Source organism: Thamnophis elegans, chromosome 8 (assembly GCF_009769535.1).
Source record: "Thamnophis elegans isolate rThaEle1 chromosome 8, rThaEle1.pri, whole genome shotgun sequence".
Lineage (NCBI taxonomy): Eukaryota > Metazoa > Chordata > Lepidosauria > Squamata > Colubridae > Thamnophis > Thamnophis elegans.
The window spans coordinates 5,873,376-5,893,617 of NC_045548.1; the positions used below are offsets into that span (position 1 = coordinate 5,873,376).

A 20,242-nucleotide genomic window follows, 5' to 3' on the forward strand; every position below is an offset into this window, starting at 1 on the left:
AAAGTTGGCTAAGTGCCCCAAACCCTTGCCTAAATCAAATCAGAATTACATCAGAGAGACAGAGATAGACAGCTAGATATAGGGATAGAGATAGAGATGAGGAGGGAGGGACGGAGGGACGGAGGGACAGAGGGAGGGAGGGAGAGAGAGACAGAGAGAGAGAGAGAGAGAGAGAGAGAGAGAGAGAGAGAGAGATGGATGGATGCTGTTCACCCCCAAATGTGTTGGGAAGATATACCTTTAGTCAATACTCATTGTACAATAATGCACTAGCCTGCAAATAATAATGCTAAAAAGTGGATTATAAGCAAACATCCCCATCTGGTGGCTTGATGAAGAAACATTTCTGGCCTTTCTCTCATCTGCTGTTATGAATACGGTCACACGTTTCTTTAGATGTCATTTTAATCAAATGGCAATATGGTGATTTGCCACTTTTCAAATATCAATGCACAAATATTGATCCCTCAGTCTTCTTAAATAAGATGAAAGAGAAGTAGCCTCAAACCTTTTAAAAAAAATCAGGAAACACTGACAATAATAATCCCCGACAGAGAGAATATTTGGAAATCCGTGGGGAACCACTTTCCCTGATTTTCCTTCCTTCCCTCCCTCGCTCCCAAATACATATTTGGCGTTAATTTCTCACAGATATTCTAAAATTATCTTGAGAGTTAAATAGAGTGAAAATACCATTTGTATCAGTGGTGGGTTTCAAAAATTGTTGGAACCTACTCTGTGGGTGTGGCCTCCTTTGTGGGAGTGGCTTGCCGCCCATGAGACTGGATGGGAGTGGCTTGCCGCCCATGTGACTGGATATGAAGATGCCAACGACACTTGTCAGAACCACCTTAAATTACCTCTCACACAGCACTGGCATGCATAAGAATAGGATGTAAATTTGTTTTTTAAAAGGCATCTTTGGTTTGCGTTAAAACAACTTCAACACACGCAATGTTCTGATTGCACCACAAATGCAGGAGTCATCCTTACCTTTCCCAGAGGCACTGAGTTTTATAAATATGAGCATGATAGTGTAGAATAATCATATCCAAGGACCAGTGGTGGGTTTCAAAAAAATTTGGAACGTCTTCTGTAGGTGTGGCCTGCTTTCCAGAGGAGAGTAAGCAGTGTTTAGTCTGGCTCATAAATTAAGTTTTGTTATCTTATAAAATAAAAGAAAGAAATAAGTAAAGGAAGGAGAAGGAGAAAATATAAAAGGGAAAAAGAGATCCTTGATATAGTGAAATACTATAAGAAAGGTAAAGAAGAAGAAGGAATTTTGTTTTGATGGTGACACTTAATAAAAATTGGCACCTAATACAGTGTTCCTTACGAAAATCGAACCAGATATCAAATATTTAGTCTCGCAGCATCAGCCTCAAAGATCTCATTAATCACTGGTAAAGCTAATTTCAATTTACTTTATTGTTTTCTAATTAAACTTTATAAAGTTAAAAACATTATAAACATGCATAAAGTAGAAATAAAAAGATAAATGGCTAGCTGATGAGAACTAAATAGCTTGAAATAGATCTATACTAGTCTCCCTTTATTTATTTATCAGCACAAATATAACCCAAAAAGATAAATGTACGTACATTTCTTTTTTTAAAAAAAAACACCCTCCTTTCTAAAAAATATTCCGCACTTGCGCAAAAACTGGTGGGCGGTAAGGAAATTTTTCCATCCAGAAAGATCCATTAGTGGGCGGTAGGTAGAAAAAGGTTGACTACCACTCAGCAATAGAGGATAACCACACATTATTTGGTGCCAAACTTCATAATTAATATTTCTCTCATAGATAGAAAAACTCAGAGTCAGGACGCCAGAATACTTCCACATTTTACACCACTGCAATTCGAACACTAACTGTCATCTTAAGCAGATTTGACAAAGTATAAAGGCTGGATATTAAAATGTCCTGCTAATGCTGATCTCCGGAGCTTTTGCCTGGGGAACAATGGAATTTGCAGAACCGTTGTATGCCATCATGAATAGCAATCAAAAAGTTGCTTCAGGTTACAATTGCAGACTGTAAAAAATGGCCCCTTACATCCTATTCTTATGCATGCCAGTGCTGTGTGAGAGGTAATTTAAGGTGGTTCTGACAAGTGTCGTCGGCATCTTCATATCCGGTCACATGGGCGGCAAGCCACTCCCATCCGGTCAGATAGGTGGCAAGCCACTCCCACAAAAGAAGCCACACCCACAGAGTAGATTCGAACAATTTTTGAAACCCACCACTGTAGTGGGGTGCTGTGGTGTGGCACAAACTACACAATGCACAGTTGCATTTTGAAAAGGGCCTCTGGAACAACTATGACTTGGATGATTGAGATTTTCCATAGATGGTTTATAGGTGGATTTCCTCCCCCGCCCCACATACTGTAGGAAGCCTCCCCCATCCCCGAGAATGAAATATTTCGGGGAATATTAAAAGAGGCAAAATATTATATTTCCCCAAAAGGAGAAACGGAGGGGAAAAAAATCTTAACCAAGGCAGAAAGCAGCCCCAAGAACCTCCAGCAGATACCTGAAGTCTTTAGATATGGATATTTTGTGCCCATTAAGAAATCCAGGACAGCCTGTTGGAAGAAATGTCCTTCTGAGCTCAGTTCCAAGAGGGGAGAAAGACAATGGAAACATGGCGGCTATTTGAAAAGAGAAAAATGCTTAGATAAGGATACATCTTGCAATAAAGACAACTGAAGCCTTAGTTCTGGCACGATGGGGGTTTGCAATCTCATATATCTGGTTTGGGAAAGATATTCAAGGCCATGATTGTTTCTTCCAGCAGATATTCCGTTTCAATATCACTTCAGAAAATCGGGAGGAAGTGAATCTGTAGCTCTGCAGAAGAAAACAAATCATGTAAATTTCAGTTAACCGATGAATTAAAAAAAGAAATTGTTGACTACAAATAAAGAAGACCTCTTTATATTGCAATACAATACAATAGCAGAGTTGGAAGGGACCTTGGAGGTCTTCTAGTCCAACCCCCTGCCTAGGCAGGAAACCCTATACCGTTTCAGACAAATGGCTATCCAACATCTTCTTAAAGACTTCCAGTGTTGGAGCATTCACAACTTATGTAGGCAATTTCTGTTCCACTGGTTAATTGTTCTATCTGTCAGGAAGTTTCTCCTCAGTTCTAAGTTGCTTCTCTCCTTGATTAGTTTCCACCCATTGCTTCTTGTTCTACCCTCAGGTGCCTTGGAGAATAGTGTGACTCCCTCTTCTTTGTAGCAACCCCTGAGAAATTGGAAGACTGCTATCATGTCTCCCCTAGACCTTCTTTTCATTAAACTAGACATACCCAGTTCCTGCAACCGTTCCTCGTGTGTTTTAGTCTCCAGTCCCCTAATCATCTTTGTTGCTCTTCTCTGCACTCTTTCTAGAGTCTCCATATCTTTTCTACATCATGGTGAAGCACAAGGCTTCTTGTCAGCAGATCTGGAGTGACTCACAGAACGGGGCAAGTCTCAGTAAAAGGATATGGGACCATAAAGCAGCCTGGTTTGATCCAACAGTTGTATTGTTGGATTAAAGGAACAACAACAATCCAAGGTAATGAGACAGCGAAGCACTTAGAGAGAATGTGCCGTATAGCATTTTGACAAAAAACAAATGTCTCTTCCATGACAGTCTTTCACTGTTGATCCATTACTTCCATGTGAGACTTTGCATATTTGTGCTGCAATCCAGTACTGATATAAGAGCCCACGGAATTCAAATCAGAGTAGACTGGCACATTATCTTCTCAGCAGTGGTGGGTTTCAAAAATTGTTGTGTGACCAGATGGGAGTGGCTTGCTGCCCATGTGACCGGATATGAAGATGCCGACGACACTTGTCAGAACCACCTTAAATTACCTGACACACAGCACTGGCATGCATAAGAATAGGATGCAAACTTGTTTTTTAAAAGGCATCTTTGGTTTGCGTTAAAACAACTTCAACGCACGCAATGTTCTGATTGCACCACAAACGCAGTAGCCATCCTTACCTTTCACAGAGGCACCGAGTTTTATAAATAGGAGCATGATAGTGTAGAATAATCATATCCAAGGACCAGTGGTGGGTTTCAAAACATTTTGGAACCTCTTCTGTAGGTGTGGCCTGCTTTCCGGGTCCACTGGTGGAACCTCTTCTAACCGGTTCGGTAGATTTGACGAACCGGTTCTACCGAATAGCTGCGAACTGATAGGAACCCACCTCTGCGCCACTACCAACTCATGTACAGCCTGCAGTGGATTTCCCAGGGTGTCCCGCATCTCCTTGTGGTGCCCTCATACTCTTTATCCTTCTGCTTCCCACTTAATGACTTCCTCGTCTGTCGTTACAACAGCAATCAGAACTGCCTGGATTGCCCTAGGCACATGGTGTCCCATTTTATGACCGCATTACATAAACACAGCAATTCCAGTTGTAACTCAAGGATTATCCGTATATTCTTATTTTTTTTTCTTTTGGTTTTTTTTTCCCTTTCATTTTTGCACTTTTGGATTTTTTGTAACCCTCCTGTTATTTTAGCTTGTCTACATTTTAATGTTTTATTATTGTAACTTTTAATAAAATTACAATTCTTTAAAAAGGTCCGTTGGCGTGGAAATGAAGGCAAGACTTAACGGCACATCATTAGTATGATACCATACTAATGCCTGCTTCCATCCTGTGTCTTTTCTTGAGTCCTTTTATTATTCATTTTGCTTGGTCATATTCCATTCTTTATAATACCCCAGAAGAAAAGCTATATAGACTTTTCTCTGATAAGAATCCTCCATGATTATTGAAAGCTAGATACGACATAAACCGTTTCACTGGAAGCCTTGATTTAATGTTTTTTTTTAATGATCAAAACAAGCAGGAATACATTAAAAGCTTGAAAAAGAGTTTTTCCTTCTATCTAAACGTGGACTTGAAGCGTTGGTGGGGATCCCATTATGGATTCTTCACTCTTAGCAGAAACCAGAATGAAACTGAATGCAGAAAATGACTAAATGTTTTCCTGCATTTATATTAGAAAGAGGAAGTGGGCCGGCTAACTCTCAACCCCGTTGTCAAGAAAGGCACCATTATTACTCCGACTCTCCTCCACAGAGATCATGAAAGCACTCAAGGTTGTTCCTGTCCTCCTTTCACTGATTTACATCAACGCCAGCATCACCAGATGGCCTACACACATAATCTGCAAGAACAATAATTTGGAAGTGAACTACAGAAGCTGTGGTGAGAGCTCATACTTCTGTTTAACTTCTTACGATGACCTTGCTTTGTGCTAGCAGCTAGTGCAAATAAGTTGTGCAAATAGACTGTTTGCTAGACGTATTAGATACTTCGGGTCTCAATGAAGACCGGTTTGGGCAGTTCTCTTAGCTTATTTCCACCGGAGTAAGAAAATATTAATAAAACGTGATTATGAGGACCCAGATTGTTGGGGGCAATGTGCTGACTCTGTAAACCCGCTTGTAAAGCACTGTGAAGAAGCTGTATATAAGTGCTATTGCTATTGTGTATAATGGTAGTAGAGAATAACTTATTATATGTGTGATAAACCTGCTCGTTTTAACATCATATATTCTCCCAGTCTAACATTTCAAGTAACACCGAGGTGGCGCAGTGGTTAGAGTGCAGCACTGCAGGCTACTTCAGCTGACTGCAGTTCTGCAGTTCGGCTGTTCAAATCTCACCGTCTCAGGGTTGACTCAGCCTTCCATCCTTCCGAGGTGGGTAAAATGAGGACCCGGATTGTTGTTGGGGGCAATATGCTGACTCTGTAAACCGCTTAGAGAGACTGAAAGCCCTATGAAGCGGTATATAAGTCTAATTGCTATTGCTATTGCTATTGCTATATATTCTCCCAGTCTAACATTTCAAGTAACACTTGAAGTATTTTTAATAGAGAAGATAGAACTCTGATCTGGCGAATGGAACTTTGATGCAGATTCCATCTTACGCGAACCAAAACCCACCCCAAATATTCAGATTTATCTTACACTAACCATCACACACCCACCCCACTTGGAGTGGTGAGAAGCCTGATTTTTCCATCTCCTCCACCATCTTCTTCTGTCCCTACCTGCGTAATAAACAAGGCAGTGGAGGCCTTTCCTCAAGCCATGCAAACCTGATTATTTTCTCCCCTTTCCCTGAGCCGAGGTGGCGCAGTGGTTAGGGTGCAGTACTGCAGGCCACTTCAGCTGACTGCTATCTGCAGTTCAGCGGTTCAAATCTCACCGGTTCAAGGTTGACTCAGCCTTCCATCCTTCCGAGGTGGGTAAAATGAGGACCCGGATTGTTGGGGGTGATATGCTGACTCTGTAAACTGCTTAGAGAGGGCTGAAAGCCCCATGAATATAAGTCTAACTGCTATTGCTATTGCTATTGCTATTTTAATAGAGAAGATAGAACTCTGATCTGGCGAATGGAACTTTGATGCAGATTCCATCTTACGCGAACCAAAACCCACCCCAAATATTCAGATTTATCTTACACTAACCATCACACCCGCCCCACTTGGAGTGGTGAGGAGCCTGATTTTTCCGTCTCCTCCACCATCTTCTTCTGTCCCTACCTGCGTAATAAACAAGGCAGTGGAGGCCTTTCCCCAAGTCGTGCGAACCTGATTATTTTCTCCCCTTTCCCTTTTTCCGTCAGCCTGAATCAGGTTTTAATGTGTAACTCGGGAAGGAACCATGTTGTCAAAGGCGGGTCACCAGCTCCCCCACACCCCCCACACACACCCCACCCCCATGCAGTGAGCTTCTGAGACTGGCAGCACTTCCCGTAGACAGTTGGTTTTTATAATCTGCTGGCAGAGAAAAGTCGCATGCCCCTCTGAAATGAATGAAAACGAATCAACTTGGCAGTGGTTCCTTCCAAAGCTTTCCCAGCTTGGCTGGCTCTGCGCCTCGGCTGCTGCCCTGATGCCGAGGGGATGAAGGGAATGAGCTTCACAGACATCTCATTCATATGGGGCACGTGTTATGAAAAGCGATCAGCGAACACACGGAAGCCCAAGTGTTTTTGTTTTTTTCCCCAAATTCATCCAAATACAAAAAGCGGCTCTTTGTGAGTTCGCCTCCTTCCCTGGAGCGCAGGCACCGCTTTATGTACCTTCGCGAGAATTTGAAAAAAACACAAAACAACAACAGTGAGGGACCCAAGGAGTAAATAAATATTTGGAATGAAATCTTTTGCTAGTCAGTTCCTAGGAGACCAAGTTCAGCTTTCCATTATTATAAGCAGATCTCCTGTAGTAGACAAAGGGAAGTTTATCATTCAGGAGGCAAAATAAGGAAGGCTGATTTTTGTGAGTCAAACGATGGCTTCATTTTAGTTAAAATGCTGCCTTCTCCATCTGTCTGTGTATCAATATGTACCTGCCATCCATTTCTGAGCACCCTCCGGAACCGACATTCTACATGCAATCCAGCTGCTTTATTCCTAAGCCATGGACCCAACTCAAAATAGGAGCCACTTCTCCTGAAGAAATTGAACCTTGGTTTCATGTAGGCTGCTGTATTGCTGAGAAAGAACAGATAATGGCAGTAACACATATGTGCATATTACTGGTTTTTTTCCCTATAACAAATTCACCCTGTTCACCCAGTAGGCATACAAACAATCCATTGGTTCATTTGCAAGGAATAGAATAGAACAGAATAGGAATAGGAATAGAAATAGGAATAGGAATAGGAATAGGAATAGGAATAGGAATAGGAATAAGAATAAGAATAGGAATAGGAATAGGAATAGGAATAGGAATGGAATAGAAATAGAATGAATAGAAATAGAAATGAATAGAACAAAATAGAACTGAGCAGAATAGGAGAATGGAATGGGAATAGAGTAGAGTAGAGTAGAGTAGGAATAGGAATAGGAATAGGAATAGGAATAGGAATAGGAATAGGAATAGGAATAGGAATAGGAATAGGAATAGGAATAGGAATAGGAATAGGAATAGGAATATGAATATGAATATGAATATGAATAGAATGGAATAGAAATAGAATGAATAGAAATAGAAATGAATAGAACAGAATAGAACTGAGCAGAATAGGAGAATGGAATGGGAATAGCATAGAGTAGAGTAGAGTAGAGTAGAGTAGAGTAGAGTAGAGTAGAGTAGAGTAGGAATAGGAATAGGAATAGGAATAGGAATAGGAATAGGAATAGGAATAGGAATAGGAATAGGAATAGGAATAAGAATATGAATATGAATATGAATATGAATATGAATGGAATGGAATAGAAATAGAATGAATAGAAATAGAAATGAATAGAACAGAATAGAACTGAGCAGAATAGGAGAATGGAATGGGAATAGCATAGAGTAGAGTAGAGTAGAGTAGAGTAGAGTAGAGTAGAGTAGAATAGGAATAGGAATAGGAATAGGAATAGGAATAGGAATAGGAATAAGAATATGAATATGAATGGAATGGAATAGAAATAGAATGAATAGAAATAGAAATGAATAGAACAGAATAGAACTGAGCAGAATAGGAGAATGGAATGGGAATAGCGTAGAGTAGAGTAGAGTAGAGTAGAGTAGAGTAGAGTAGAGTAGAGTAGAGTAGGAATAGGAATAGGAATAGGAATAGGAATAGGAATAGGAATAGGAATAGGAATAGGAATAGGAATAGAAATCTGGAAAGAACCTTGAAGGTCTTCTGGCCCAGTGCCTTGCTCAAGCAGGAGACATTTCAGACAAGTGATTGTCCAGTATTTTCTTTAAAAATCTCCATTGATGAAGTACCACCAACTCCTGAAGGCAAGCTGTTCCACTGATTAATTGTTCTCACTGTTAAAAAGTTTCTCCTTAAATTCCAGATTGCTTCTGTCCTTCAACTAGAGTTGTTGGCAGCTATTCTTTTTGCATTATTCCCTCATTCGCATGCCCCAAATAAAGAGAAGAACTGGAAGTCAGGCTTCTACATATCAACAGTTTTGTGTTTAGCTGACATGTCATCTAATTCAAGTGAATGCAATCTTATGTTCACCAACTTGGAAACAAGTATCACTGAAATTCATGGGATTATTTCTCAGTAAACATAGTTAAGATCAAGCTCAGGGATGGGATTCAGCCGGTTCGCACCTATTCGGGAGAACCAGTTCGTAACTTTCTAAGCAGTTCGGAGAACCGGTTGTTGGAAGAAATCTCATTTTGTTTTTTTCCCCACTTTACAGGGCTAATCCTGTAAGGAAGGCAGGAAGGAAACATTCTGGTGTTGTTTCTAGCCTAATCTTTATTGCCCTGCTTACAGAAACTGCCTCTCCGGTTAACCCTTATTACATTGTAACAGCTAAGGCGAAGCGCCCTTGAGTTGGCCACAACCACATTGTCACATGATCACCGAGCTATGCCTACCCAGCTGGTCATTATGGCAGAGAACCGGTTGTTAAATTATTTGAATCCCACCACTGATCAAGCTGTACATGTTTTTAAAAAGTGTTACCAGCCAGAGCCTGTCTTCAGAAAGGTGGAGATTTGCCCAATATAATAAGTTTTAACTTTTGAGACTCAGTGTTTCTTGTATGTAAACATATTGCAATGGGCTAAGTTTTTTTTAAATTATTATTTTTTAATTCTACAGATTGGGTACTAAATACAGGACATAAAATGCACAAACTGACTTTAGCGATAGCAATAGCAGTAGCAGTTAGACTTATATACTGCTTCATAGGGCTTTCAGCCCTCTCTAAGCGGTTTACAGAGTCAGCATATCGTCCCCAACAACAATTCGGGTCCTCATTTTACCCACCTCGGAAGGATGGAAGGCTGAGTCAACCCTGAGCCGGTGAGATTTGAACAGCCGAACTGCAGAACTGCAGTCAGCTGAAGTAGCCTGCAGTGCTGCATTTAACCACTGCGCCACCTCGGCTACTTTAAAGTAGCCTTCAATTTATTTGGTAATGTCCGTTGTTCTTTTAATCAATGGTCATTATCAACTTGACTGTAAATTATCTAAATGAGTCACTATTGATATACTGAGTTTATATACTTGATGGTTCAACCAGACAGCAGTAGTCAAGGTGACTAGCACTAATAAAATAAAATATAGAAAACCATTTTAATTAAAATCATAATAAAAAGTGTTTGGGGTTTTCTTAGTTAAACACCTAAAATTATACCACTCAAAACTCAGCTTATTCACCATAAGAACAGAAACAGGTCCATTTGCAAAAAAGTGATAGTCAGTACAACTTGTCAAAAAGATAATTTAAAAAAAAACCCTAGAAGCTTTGGTGTCAAGGCTGCTTCACTTAATAACCAAGAAAGAAACCACTCAATTCCATTTTGCAGAATTAAGAGTACTTTTACTGGTTATAAGTAAATAGAAGCTAAGCAAAGCTGGATCTGAGCAAAAGCGCGCGCAAGCATAGATATCAATACATGACCCATTCCCCTCCTCTTGGTAACCCCAGCCCTTAGTCCAATCCAATGTCTCCCCAGCTGTCAGGTGGGAGACATCTTCAAAAACCATCATCAGGTTGGTATGCCGGACAGTTGGCCTTGGCGGGAAACTCCTCTCCTTTCCACTTGCGCAGTAGATGGTGAGAACAACTCCCAATTAACAGTCCTCCTGTACAGATTATTTCCCCCTCCCAAATACCATGCCCTCCCTCCCCGTTCCAATGGCAGCCGAAAAGCAAGCAGCAAAACAGAGGCTGACAGTCGGCTTCCCTAATCTTCCAATTTTTTTAGAATTACAAGCCCTCAAATTCCCAACTGGCACAGATGCTGCCATCTCAACAGTTCCGCAGAGCAGCATCTACAGATGGTTACAGATGACAGACGACAAACTATCAGCATCACATTTCATACCTATTTCAAAATGATCTTCCAGGAAAAAAATTGTGGCTGTCCAGTCTTGTGTTAACACATGTTTGGGTGATGTTTTTTTGGTGGCCAAGGACCACCGTTGGAAGGGAGTTGAGAGCTGCAGAGTAGCTGTGAACATCCGCCAGTGAAAGGAGTTGAATTTGTTGAGAAATTGCTTTTTCAAGGAGAATGTGAAAAATTTCAGAGCTTCTACTATAATTTTCATGCCTTAAGCAATTTCCTTCCCGTCACGTACAGCATATTTTTTTTAGCTTCATCCAGTTAATCATTGAGGAGATTTAAAGCTGGCCTGCTCCTGTTATGTTATTTTGGCACAATAAAAATTGGCTGGTTATAGAAAGACCCTGCAAGTGACTAGGGTGGTGGCATTCAGACTATTTCTCACCCAAAACAGTGGGAAGTTGAGGCTTCGGGCATCGTAGTCACAGCTGCTGCAAACATAGATTGCTCATTCTTGAATTAAGCAGATATTAAAAAAAATAAACCCTATACTTTTGAAGATGAGTGGCTGCAGGAGCATCCCATTCAGAGCAAAAAATATCAGCGGAGAGTCAAAAGTACTTTCCCTTTTTCCAGCGCCAGTTTTTCCTCCATACAGGTAATAAGTCTTGCGTTCTGTATCTGTTGCAGAAAAGGCAACCTGATAAATGTGGAGCAGAAATGCTATCTCTGGGGGGGGGGGGGGCGGGGGGGGATACTCCTAACCCACAACTCATATTTTCATCTCGCAAAACAGAATTTGGTTCAAAACTTGTATTCTTTTTTTTAACTACTTTTTATTTTTTTCATTTTCATAACGTATAATCTCATCTATGCTATTACTTAACCAACATCATATTGTATTATTAAATGTTTACATCAATTCATCTTACCCACAACTCCTAAAATTGGCTCTTCTGCTCTCCATACACCCTATTTGTGTTTTATTCCTCACTTTCTTCTCCCTCTCTCCTCCCCCTCCCTACCTCCTTTCTTCCCTCTGTCCTTCTCTTCTCTACTTCCCCTTCCTCTCTCCTTCTCCTCCCTCCCCTTACAACTCCTCATTTCTCTCCTCCTCTTCCCCCCCTTGCCCTCTCTTCTATCCCTCTCTCCTTCCCTTAACCTCTCTCCTCTACTTCCCACTCTTCATCTCATTTACTTGGTGTATTTCAGCTTCTGAGCGAGATCCATTTTTATATTGATGGTGTTTATAATTCCTTTTCAATATACGGTACATATTTAATTTTTCTCCTCCTTTTTAGAAAAAAAAAATCAATATAACAGGAAAGTATACATTATAGTCATTGTGCTTTTAACAACCCCCCCCCCCCTATATGTTCTTAAGGTAAGATTGTGGGTAGAAGTCCAGAGTCCCACTTAATAGAATGAGCAGGAGGGCTTCTAATATGGCAAAGGAGGTTTCCAATATTTTGGAATTATAATGAAAGTAATAATAAAATAATCAAAAATCAAAAAACATTATTAGGGGACTACTTTAGTAACAGCCGTGGTGACACAGGTGGTTAGAATGCAGTACTGCAGGCTACTTCTGCTGACTGCCGACTGGCTGCAATTTGGTAGTTCGAATCTCATCAGGCTCAAAGTTGATTCTATCCTTCTGAGGTTGGTAAAATGAGGAGCCAGACTGTTGGGGGCAATATACAGGGCGGGGCATAACCTTTTCCTAGGGGGTCACAGCAAGATCGACAGCAGTTTACAACTTCCACGACACCTCATTTTAAAGCCCATAAAAAACTGAATTGAATGAGCTATTAAATGTTAAATTTGCTTTAAGAATGGCTGGAAAATTCGATTCGGAAGAACAAAGGATCATTGACAGAATAAAATGCATTGCCTTTCGAGAGGCTCGCGATGCTGGAGCGACGTTTATCAATCGAAAATGGATTGCAAACAAATTGAAACGTCAATCCGGCAGAGAACATTGGGGCCATAATTAAGGATGAAGTGGAAGCTCTGATGATTCAGGAGCAAGGTCAAAATCGATATTCGGTTGAAACTTTGAGAATGAATTTGGAAACTGTGTTGAAAAATCTGGAAAATCGAACGGAACTGTTTGAAGATTTGTTGTGTTCTTATCCACCTCGTTTGAATGCTGTTCGAAGGGCTAATGGTGGTCATACTGACTATTAAATCGTGTCAATAAACTCAGTTTTTGATGGGCTTTCGAATGGTGTATGAATTATTTGTGTTGTTATTACAAGTGTTGCTGTGACCCCCTAGGAAAAGGTTATGCCCCGCCCTGTACTGACTCTGTAAACCACTTAGAGTGGGCTGTGAAGCTCTTTGAAACGGTATATAAGTCTAAGTGCTATTGCCATTGCTAGTAAACACATATTTTTTTTAATAGAGAACATGCTTCTCTCTGAAGAATTGTCAGAAAATAGTCCTCTGTTTGAAGGTGTGTTGAATTTGGCAGACTATTCAAAACCCCTTTAGAGATAGCTGTAGTTATGTACTGTTGTGTCATAGTAAACATCTGCTGCCTCTGGATAAAGGTTCTTCCAGCTGTCCTATCTGTTGCCATATTATGGAGTTCTTGCAGGTGAATTTTGATGGCCTTCAGGACTCTTTCTATCTGCATGATACTGTTGTAGAAAATGACGAGACACAAAAGCCAGCTCTTTAGAGAAGGAAAAGTTTATTTGCGCAGGTTCAAAGCAAAGAATAAATGGCCTGAACCCCGAGTGAAAGTCAGGAACTTCCTTATATAGTTTATCACTTCCAGCCCAAGCCATCTGTTAGTTTTGGAAACACCCCTCAAGATTTGCCCTTGAGTTACAGAAAGTATGTCTGCAGGATGTCATAATACATGGGTCAGCTAACGGACATGCATAGCTCGTATTTTGAGGAACTAACAATATATGTCTACCAAACAAATTAACAGTCAAGCAAGCAGACGGGCTGAAATAGATGCTTTGCCTCAGCATATTTCATGTGCAGACTTCCTTCTAACTCGTGTCTAACCGCATTATGTCCTAAAAGCAAACCTTGCAATTTCTATATGAACAGTTAAAGCTTAATATTATGAAACCCTAGTTTGGTTCAGGCTTGAGGCCTACTTTGGTTCAGCCTGCCACCTTAATACACTGTCAGCCTCCTTCTGTCTTTGGATGCATCAATTCTTATGATGTGTCTGAAGTATTAATTTTTGGCTTCACATTCCTCATTTCTAGTTTACATTGTGGCTTGATATGGTTGATATTGGTGGCTGCCCAAGGAACACTAGGTATCCCCTTCCAACGCCTTAGGTCAAAAGCGTCCACCTCCTTCATCTCACTTCTAGTGCAGAATCAATGCTTTACACTTATGCATCATAACAAGGAATACCATTTAGTTGAGAATTGATTACCTGTTGTGGCCCAGCAGGAGCCATTGGAGCTGCCACCAGACTCCAACAGCGAGGGGCCCTATGAGTCGGCTCTGGAGGATGTGGAGGACCCTGGACAGGGTTCCGACTCTGAGCAGGGCGCAGAGAAGCTGGTTGGCCACCAGGAGGCGCCTGAGCCTTGGACCAGTGGGGAGGAGACAAGGGAGTGTGATCCGGAAGTCAGCAGTGGGGAGGAGCCAAGGGAGTTGTTCCTAGATGCCCGGCACCGGAGAGCTAATAGGCATAAGGAACAATTAAGCAATTACAGGAGGTAATTGCACCTAGCTGGTGGTAATTAGGCTCCTCTCCAGACTATAAAAGGACTGCTTGTGCACATGCCCCTTTTGCCTAAGTCAACGCATTAACGAATATTGGAGAACATTATTGTGAGCTTGGCAGGCTGGATTGCTGCCACGGCTTATCTGTGCTGGATTGCTGCCCAAGCTTGTCTGTGCCGGTTTGCTGCCAAGGACCTGTCTGTCTGTTAATTAAATGCCGTAACTTATCTTTGGCTCGGAGTGTGTGTTGGTGTGGGATGAGGGGGGGTCATACCTATTACCTATATGCAATTCTTTGACCATTCTATGCTCACAGAGGTCTCTCCCTCCCTCTCCCCCTCTCTCCCTCCAGGTTGTTTACCATACACACCACTCCATATGACAGTTCAGTGGAAACTGATTTTCTGTTTAAAAAGGGGCATATTATCAGAGCTTCTGTGGTTTCCCCCATAGTGACTGGTGAGCCTCAGGGCTGCAAGAGAGCTGAACACATATTCCCAATCCAGTTTCCCTCTGTCCTCATTTTACTAGGCCACTGCTCAGACTTTAAACCAGTGGTGTCCAAACTTGGCAACTTGAGTTCTGGAGGTTGAAGTCCACAAGTCTTAAAGTTGCCAAGTTTGAAGACCTCTGTTCTAGGTCTGGGATCATGTCGGTGAAATGGGGAACTATATTGGAAGCAATATGGTGGCTATATAAACCACTTCGAGGGGGCTGTAAAGCACTGTGAATGACATATAAGTCTAAGTGCTATGGCTGTATGAATAAAACAAATAAACCTTTATCAGAAGGAGATTTGTTGCAACATTATTTCTCTTACATAATTGCTTTTACAATGAGGAATACAAATAATGGCATGATGGATGCCTTTGGAAACTAGACTGAATCTTACTTCTCACTCTGGAAAAGCTATTTTGCAGGAGGATTTTATCCCTTTTATAGGTTTCTCTCTCTCTTATTTTTCTTTCCTCTTTTCAATTCTTCTTTCCTCTTCACTTCCACCCATTTTGTTCTTCCTGTCCTGTCCTACCAAGTGTCATAATTCTCTTTTTCTTTTCCTATCTCCACCCTGATAGTTTTTTTTCCTTACTTTTGCTGTTTCCTCTGGAGGGACAGGAACGAAGTACATTTGTATGTTTCCTTATGTGGGTATAGTTTAGGCGCAGAGGGATCAATTAATGTTTCAGAGGAGGTAGCTTATCTTACAGATCATTAATTATAATCACTAATTATTCCTTCAGTTAACCAGTTTGTTTATTTTTGACCTGGGCTTGCCCCTTTTAAAAGTGTGGTTTCGAAGCTGAGCTCAAGGTAGAGAGTTTATTGATTTTTCCCTTTTTTTTGTTTTCGTTTTTATTCCTTTCTTTTTTCTTTTCTCTTTTATCTTTTAATTTTTAACCTATTTGGTTCTAATATACTCTAGACTGTGTTTGATAAAAAGCTATGCCGGGTATGGGATCTGGGAAGTCGGAAGGGGGGTAGGGAGGGGGGTTTACAGGGGGGAGAGGGGAGGGGGGAAACATAGTTTCAATTTCCAAAACAATAAGAACGCACTTGTATACTGTTGCTCCCTTTTCTTTTCTTTTTCTTTTCCTTTTCTTTTCTTTTTTTCTTCTTTTCTTCTAATTTTAGTATAAAATATAAATTGAATAGATTAATGAATAGTAGAAATACACCGAAGTGAGGAGTAGAGGGAAAGAAGAGGGAGGAGTAGAGAGGGAGTGAGAGGGGAATGTAAGGAGGGTGAGATGGAGGGAAGGGGAGAAAGGAATGTTTGAGGGGGAGGGGAAGTAGAAGAGGGGAAATGTTGGAGGGGAGAAATAAAAGTTGGAGGGGGAGAAGAAAGGGTTTATGGAGGGTTGAAGTGTTATGTTGGTTTTCTATGGTGGAATATAAGATGAGTTGTGTTTACTGTTTTCTTAATTGCACAGTATATAAGTGATTGTATAAAATGAAAATGAAAATGAAATAAAATAGTCTTCAAGAATAAAAAGTGTGGTTTCTAGAACATAAACTGGAGTAATCCTAGATTGACAAGGTAGAATTATTGGGGATTTCTCAGAACATTTGCTTGTGTTTATCATGTTAATCTCCCTGCTCTCGTTTTGGGGAGGAGCAATTTTCAATTCAGATTCATCTTCCTTTTGGCAGGCCAGGTCACAGACATGTCTAAAAAAAAAACACCAAACCAAACCAAACCATAATTGGCATGTGCAAAGGGTCATAGAATCCAGGTTCATTAACTACAGTGACACTGACCAGGAAAAAAAACAAACAAGGGAGCTGGTATATTTCAGATTTGTCTTTCTCAGAGGCCAGGTCTTAGATTAAACCCTTCTCATTTAACGTGAAGTATCTACCCAGTGCTATTTCCAGAAATCGACATCATGGCAGCAAGAAGAAGTCTATCCATAAGCTTCTAAGTTCAAGAATGGCTCCCAAATACGTCTTTAAGAAGAATCACCATGTCAATACAGGACAATTTATAAAGCCCACAGATATCTGATGATACGTAGGTTGATGTCAGATCAGATAGTTGTTGGTCCTCTTTTGGAGGACATCTTTAAATTGTTATTTGAAGATCTATCAGTATGAGCATACTTGACTGTTGTGGCCCAGCAGGAGCCGTTGGCGCTGCCACCAGACTCCGACAGCGAGGGGCCCTATGAGTCAGCTCTGGAGGATGTGGAGGACCCTGATCACGGATTGGTGATCAGATTCTGCCTTCTACTGTTCTCAACCAGTGTACACAAATACACAAGTACCTGTTGCATGTTAAACTAACCAGAATGAGAAATAATGTCTTTTTAAGTTGGAATACAAAGAGAGAGGAACAGAAAACAGAAGTCAGAGCTGCCAGGAAGTAATATCTCGGGGGAGCGTATTTTGTTCATTTATTGATATCCAGAATTGGATCAACACTTGAGAGTTTTGGTCTCAGGAGCCAATTTAATTTAATCCAATTTAAATATAAAATAGCTTTGCATTAAAGTTTGCTGGCTTCTTGTTATTTGAGTATCTTTTTTTTCTGGCTTTGATTTTGAACAAAGCTGTCTCTATTATAGCAAACAATCCCCATGGGTTTTCACTTCTTTTTTTTTTTTTTAAGTTTCAGCGTTATTTTCAACAGTAGTATTGGCCTATTAGGATTTAAATTTTACTGTAACCAATAAATAAAATGATTTCCTGTAAGCATATATACTGTCTTTCCAGAAAAAGTATGTTTTTCCCCCCTTCCCCTATCTTTTTTCTTTCCACCTCATTGGTATTCAGAGCTGCTGTTATAGAGTAGTTATTGGGATGATGAAAGAAATGTCCTTCTGGGTTTGGCTCCAAGTGGGGAAAAAGACACTGGAGACATGGAGGCTGCTTGGAAAGATGGTTTTAATGGTGGACAGGACCACATGGCTTGAGCCCTGAACAGAAAAGGGGATCACATGCTTCAATGTTGGTGGAGAAGAAGAGAAGGGCTGAGGGAGGGGCTTGCTAGGCTTTTTATAACCTGTTTAGTTCCACCTCTCTTGTTTCCTGTTCCTGTGTAAGAAATGTATTCTGATTGGTTGTCAGACTCCCACGGGGCCATGCAGGGGCAACTCTCTGGGCTGTGTTTTGAATCCAGGTTTAGTTGAGTTCTCAGATGCCATGTGGTCAGTTGAGTAAAGGGCCAATATTATCATGCCTTTACTCCCACCCCCACCCCTGGGGCTGCAGTGGGGAAGTCTTTATTATGTAAAGTGGACTAGCTTGGCCTTCTTAATGGCCCATTAACAGTGGTGATGGGCAGGAATCTACAGGCAAATATTCTGTCTTTTAAAACATGTTTCTTTCTTTTCATATCCAGAGAAATATTCTGTCTTTTCAATATTTCCTAGGATATTTCATTTTTCTGGGAGAGGGCTGGATGATAACTTCCCACAGGGATTTAAAGGTTCAAGAAGGAAGCAGTCTAGTTTAAAGGGCCTAGATCAGTCAGAACGTAAATAACATAAAACTAATTCCACTATTTCACCCTGTCCAATGATAGGATTCTTGTCTTGAGTGAGTGAAATGTGCTTTCAGTTCTAAAATTTAAAAGTGCAGGATATGAGTGATCATTATGATAAATTTAGGGAACACTGGAGGTAATTTATTTCCCTAGTTGGTGAGAAAACATTTTAGCCGTGATTCTTTTTCTAAAAAAATTGTTCATAATCATTTCCACACCAGGACTGTGGTTAGAATTAATTAGAGGGTATCTTATTTAGGTCTTTGGAGACAGAAAGCACCATGGAAATGCTAAGAATAATCTATTGTGTTTCATTCCCAATTCTGCTCTACTATAGCATGAACCTGGAGAAACAGGAGCTAAAATAATGCACCGCCTTCCCATTATTTAACTATTCCCAGGAATGGAATTGGGGAAAGGTCAAAAGCATTGATGTATTCTGCAAAGTAATGGGGGACCCCCTACCCCACAATACACCAAACTATGCAAACTCAACCAGATCAATGTCTGGAAACATATGCAATTAATCTACTGGAGATTGTTTTCCCAAAAATCATTTAAATCGATAATTTGTTAGAAAATTATCAACTAACTGTACAAAAATATTGAACCTGGAATGGCATGGGAATAAGAGAGGAGGGGGAAAGGAAAATGAAAAGTTTCATTTGTGATTTCAATATGATGGTTGGGGAGGGGGGGGCTATTGTGTGGTAATCATGGAAACATCACATATTCACGGCGTAGGATTTCCACTACTTGGAAAAACTTACTTGGGTAACCAGCTAATATAGAATGTAAAGGAAGAATGGGCAATTCCTTAATGCATAAAGACTAACACATTCTAGTTTTATAACTGAGGGTTGCTAAGGAGAGGAATATCAAGGTTAGTTATACAATACAATACAATACAATACAATAGCAGAGTTGGAAGGGACCTTGGAGGTCTTCTAGTCCAATCCGCTGCCTAGGCAGGAAACCCTATACTATTCCAGACAAATGGCTATCCAACATCTTCTTAAAGACTTCCAGTGTTGGGGCATTCACAACTTCTGGAGGCAACTTCTGTTCCACTGATGTTATAATGTCAAAGACAGAGATTCTCATGGAAATTTAAAAGCATGAAAACAGCAAAACTCCAAGGTATTATTCCTGTGAAAGTATATCCCTAAAGATAATTCAATTTATAATAATTTTGCATAATGGAGACTCAGTGGCCATAAGGATGTTAGATGATACATGGAAGACCCACCCTTAACTAATTAAGTAGATGATTTGTGCAGCTAAATAAATTTGCCACAATGTCGGTCTTCATAGATGGAGATCTTTTGGTAATATGGTTGAAGAAATGCTTGATAGGTTTATCAGGAACCATCATGGAGCACCTCAACTATGGTTGATAAAATAATGTACTTTGCAAAGAACTAGTGTGTAGAAATGAAAGTGAGAATAGTATAATAGTTAAGGTATTAGGCTGGTGTTGTGGCCCAGCAGGAGCCATTGGAGCTGCCACCAGACTCCAACAGCGAGGGGCCCTATGAGTCGGCTCTGGAGGATATGGAGGACCCTGGACAGGGTTCCGATTCCGAGCAGGGTGCAGAGAGGCTGGTTGGCCACCAGGAGGTGCCTGAGCCTTGGAGCAGTGGGGAGGAGACAAGGGAGTGTGATCCTGACGTCATGCATTGGCGCAGTGGAAAGGAGACAAGGGAGTTGGTCCTGGATGCCCAGCAACAGAGGGCTAATAGGCGTAAAGAACAGTTATGCAGT

The 20,242-nt window shown here is 40.7% G+C and overlaps 1 protein-coding gene across 3 annotated transcripts in view; it reads left to right on the top strand.

Annotated features, from left to right (window-relative positions):
* Window positions 1-5,046: 5,046 nt before the first annotated feature.
* The window catches only part of LY86 (lymphocyte antigen 86), a 33,799-nt gene continuing 18,603 nt past the window's right edge, over window positions 5,047-20,242 (top strand). For all 3 annotated transcript variants that reach the window (XM_032222388.1, XM_032222387.1, XM_032222389.1), the window contains exon 1: window positions 5,047-5,231. In XM_032222388.1, the coding sequence (XP_032078279.1) occupies window positions 5,108-5,231 (124 nt within the window). In that variant the 5' untranslated portion in view covers window positions 5,047-5,107. The remainder of the gene's footprint in view (window positions 5,232-20,242) is intronic.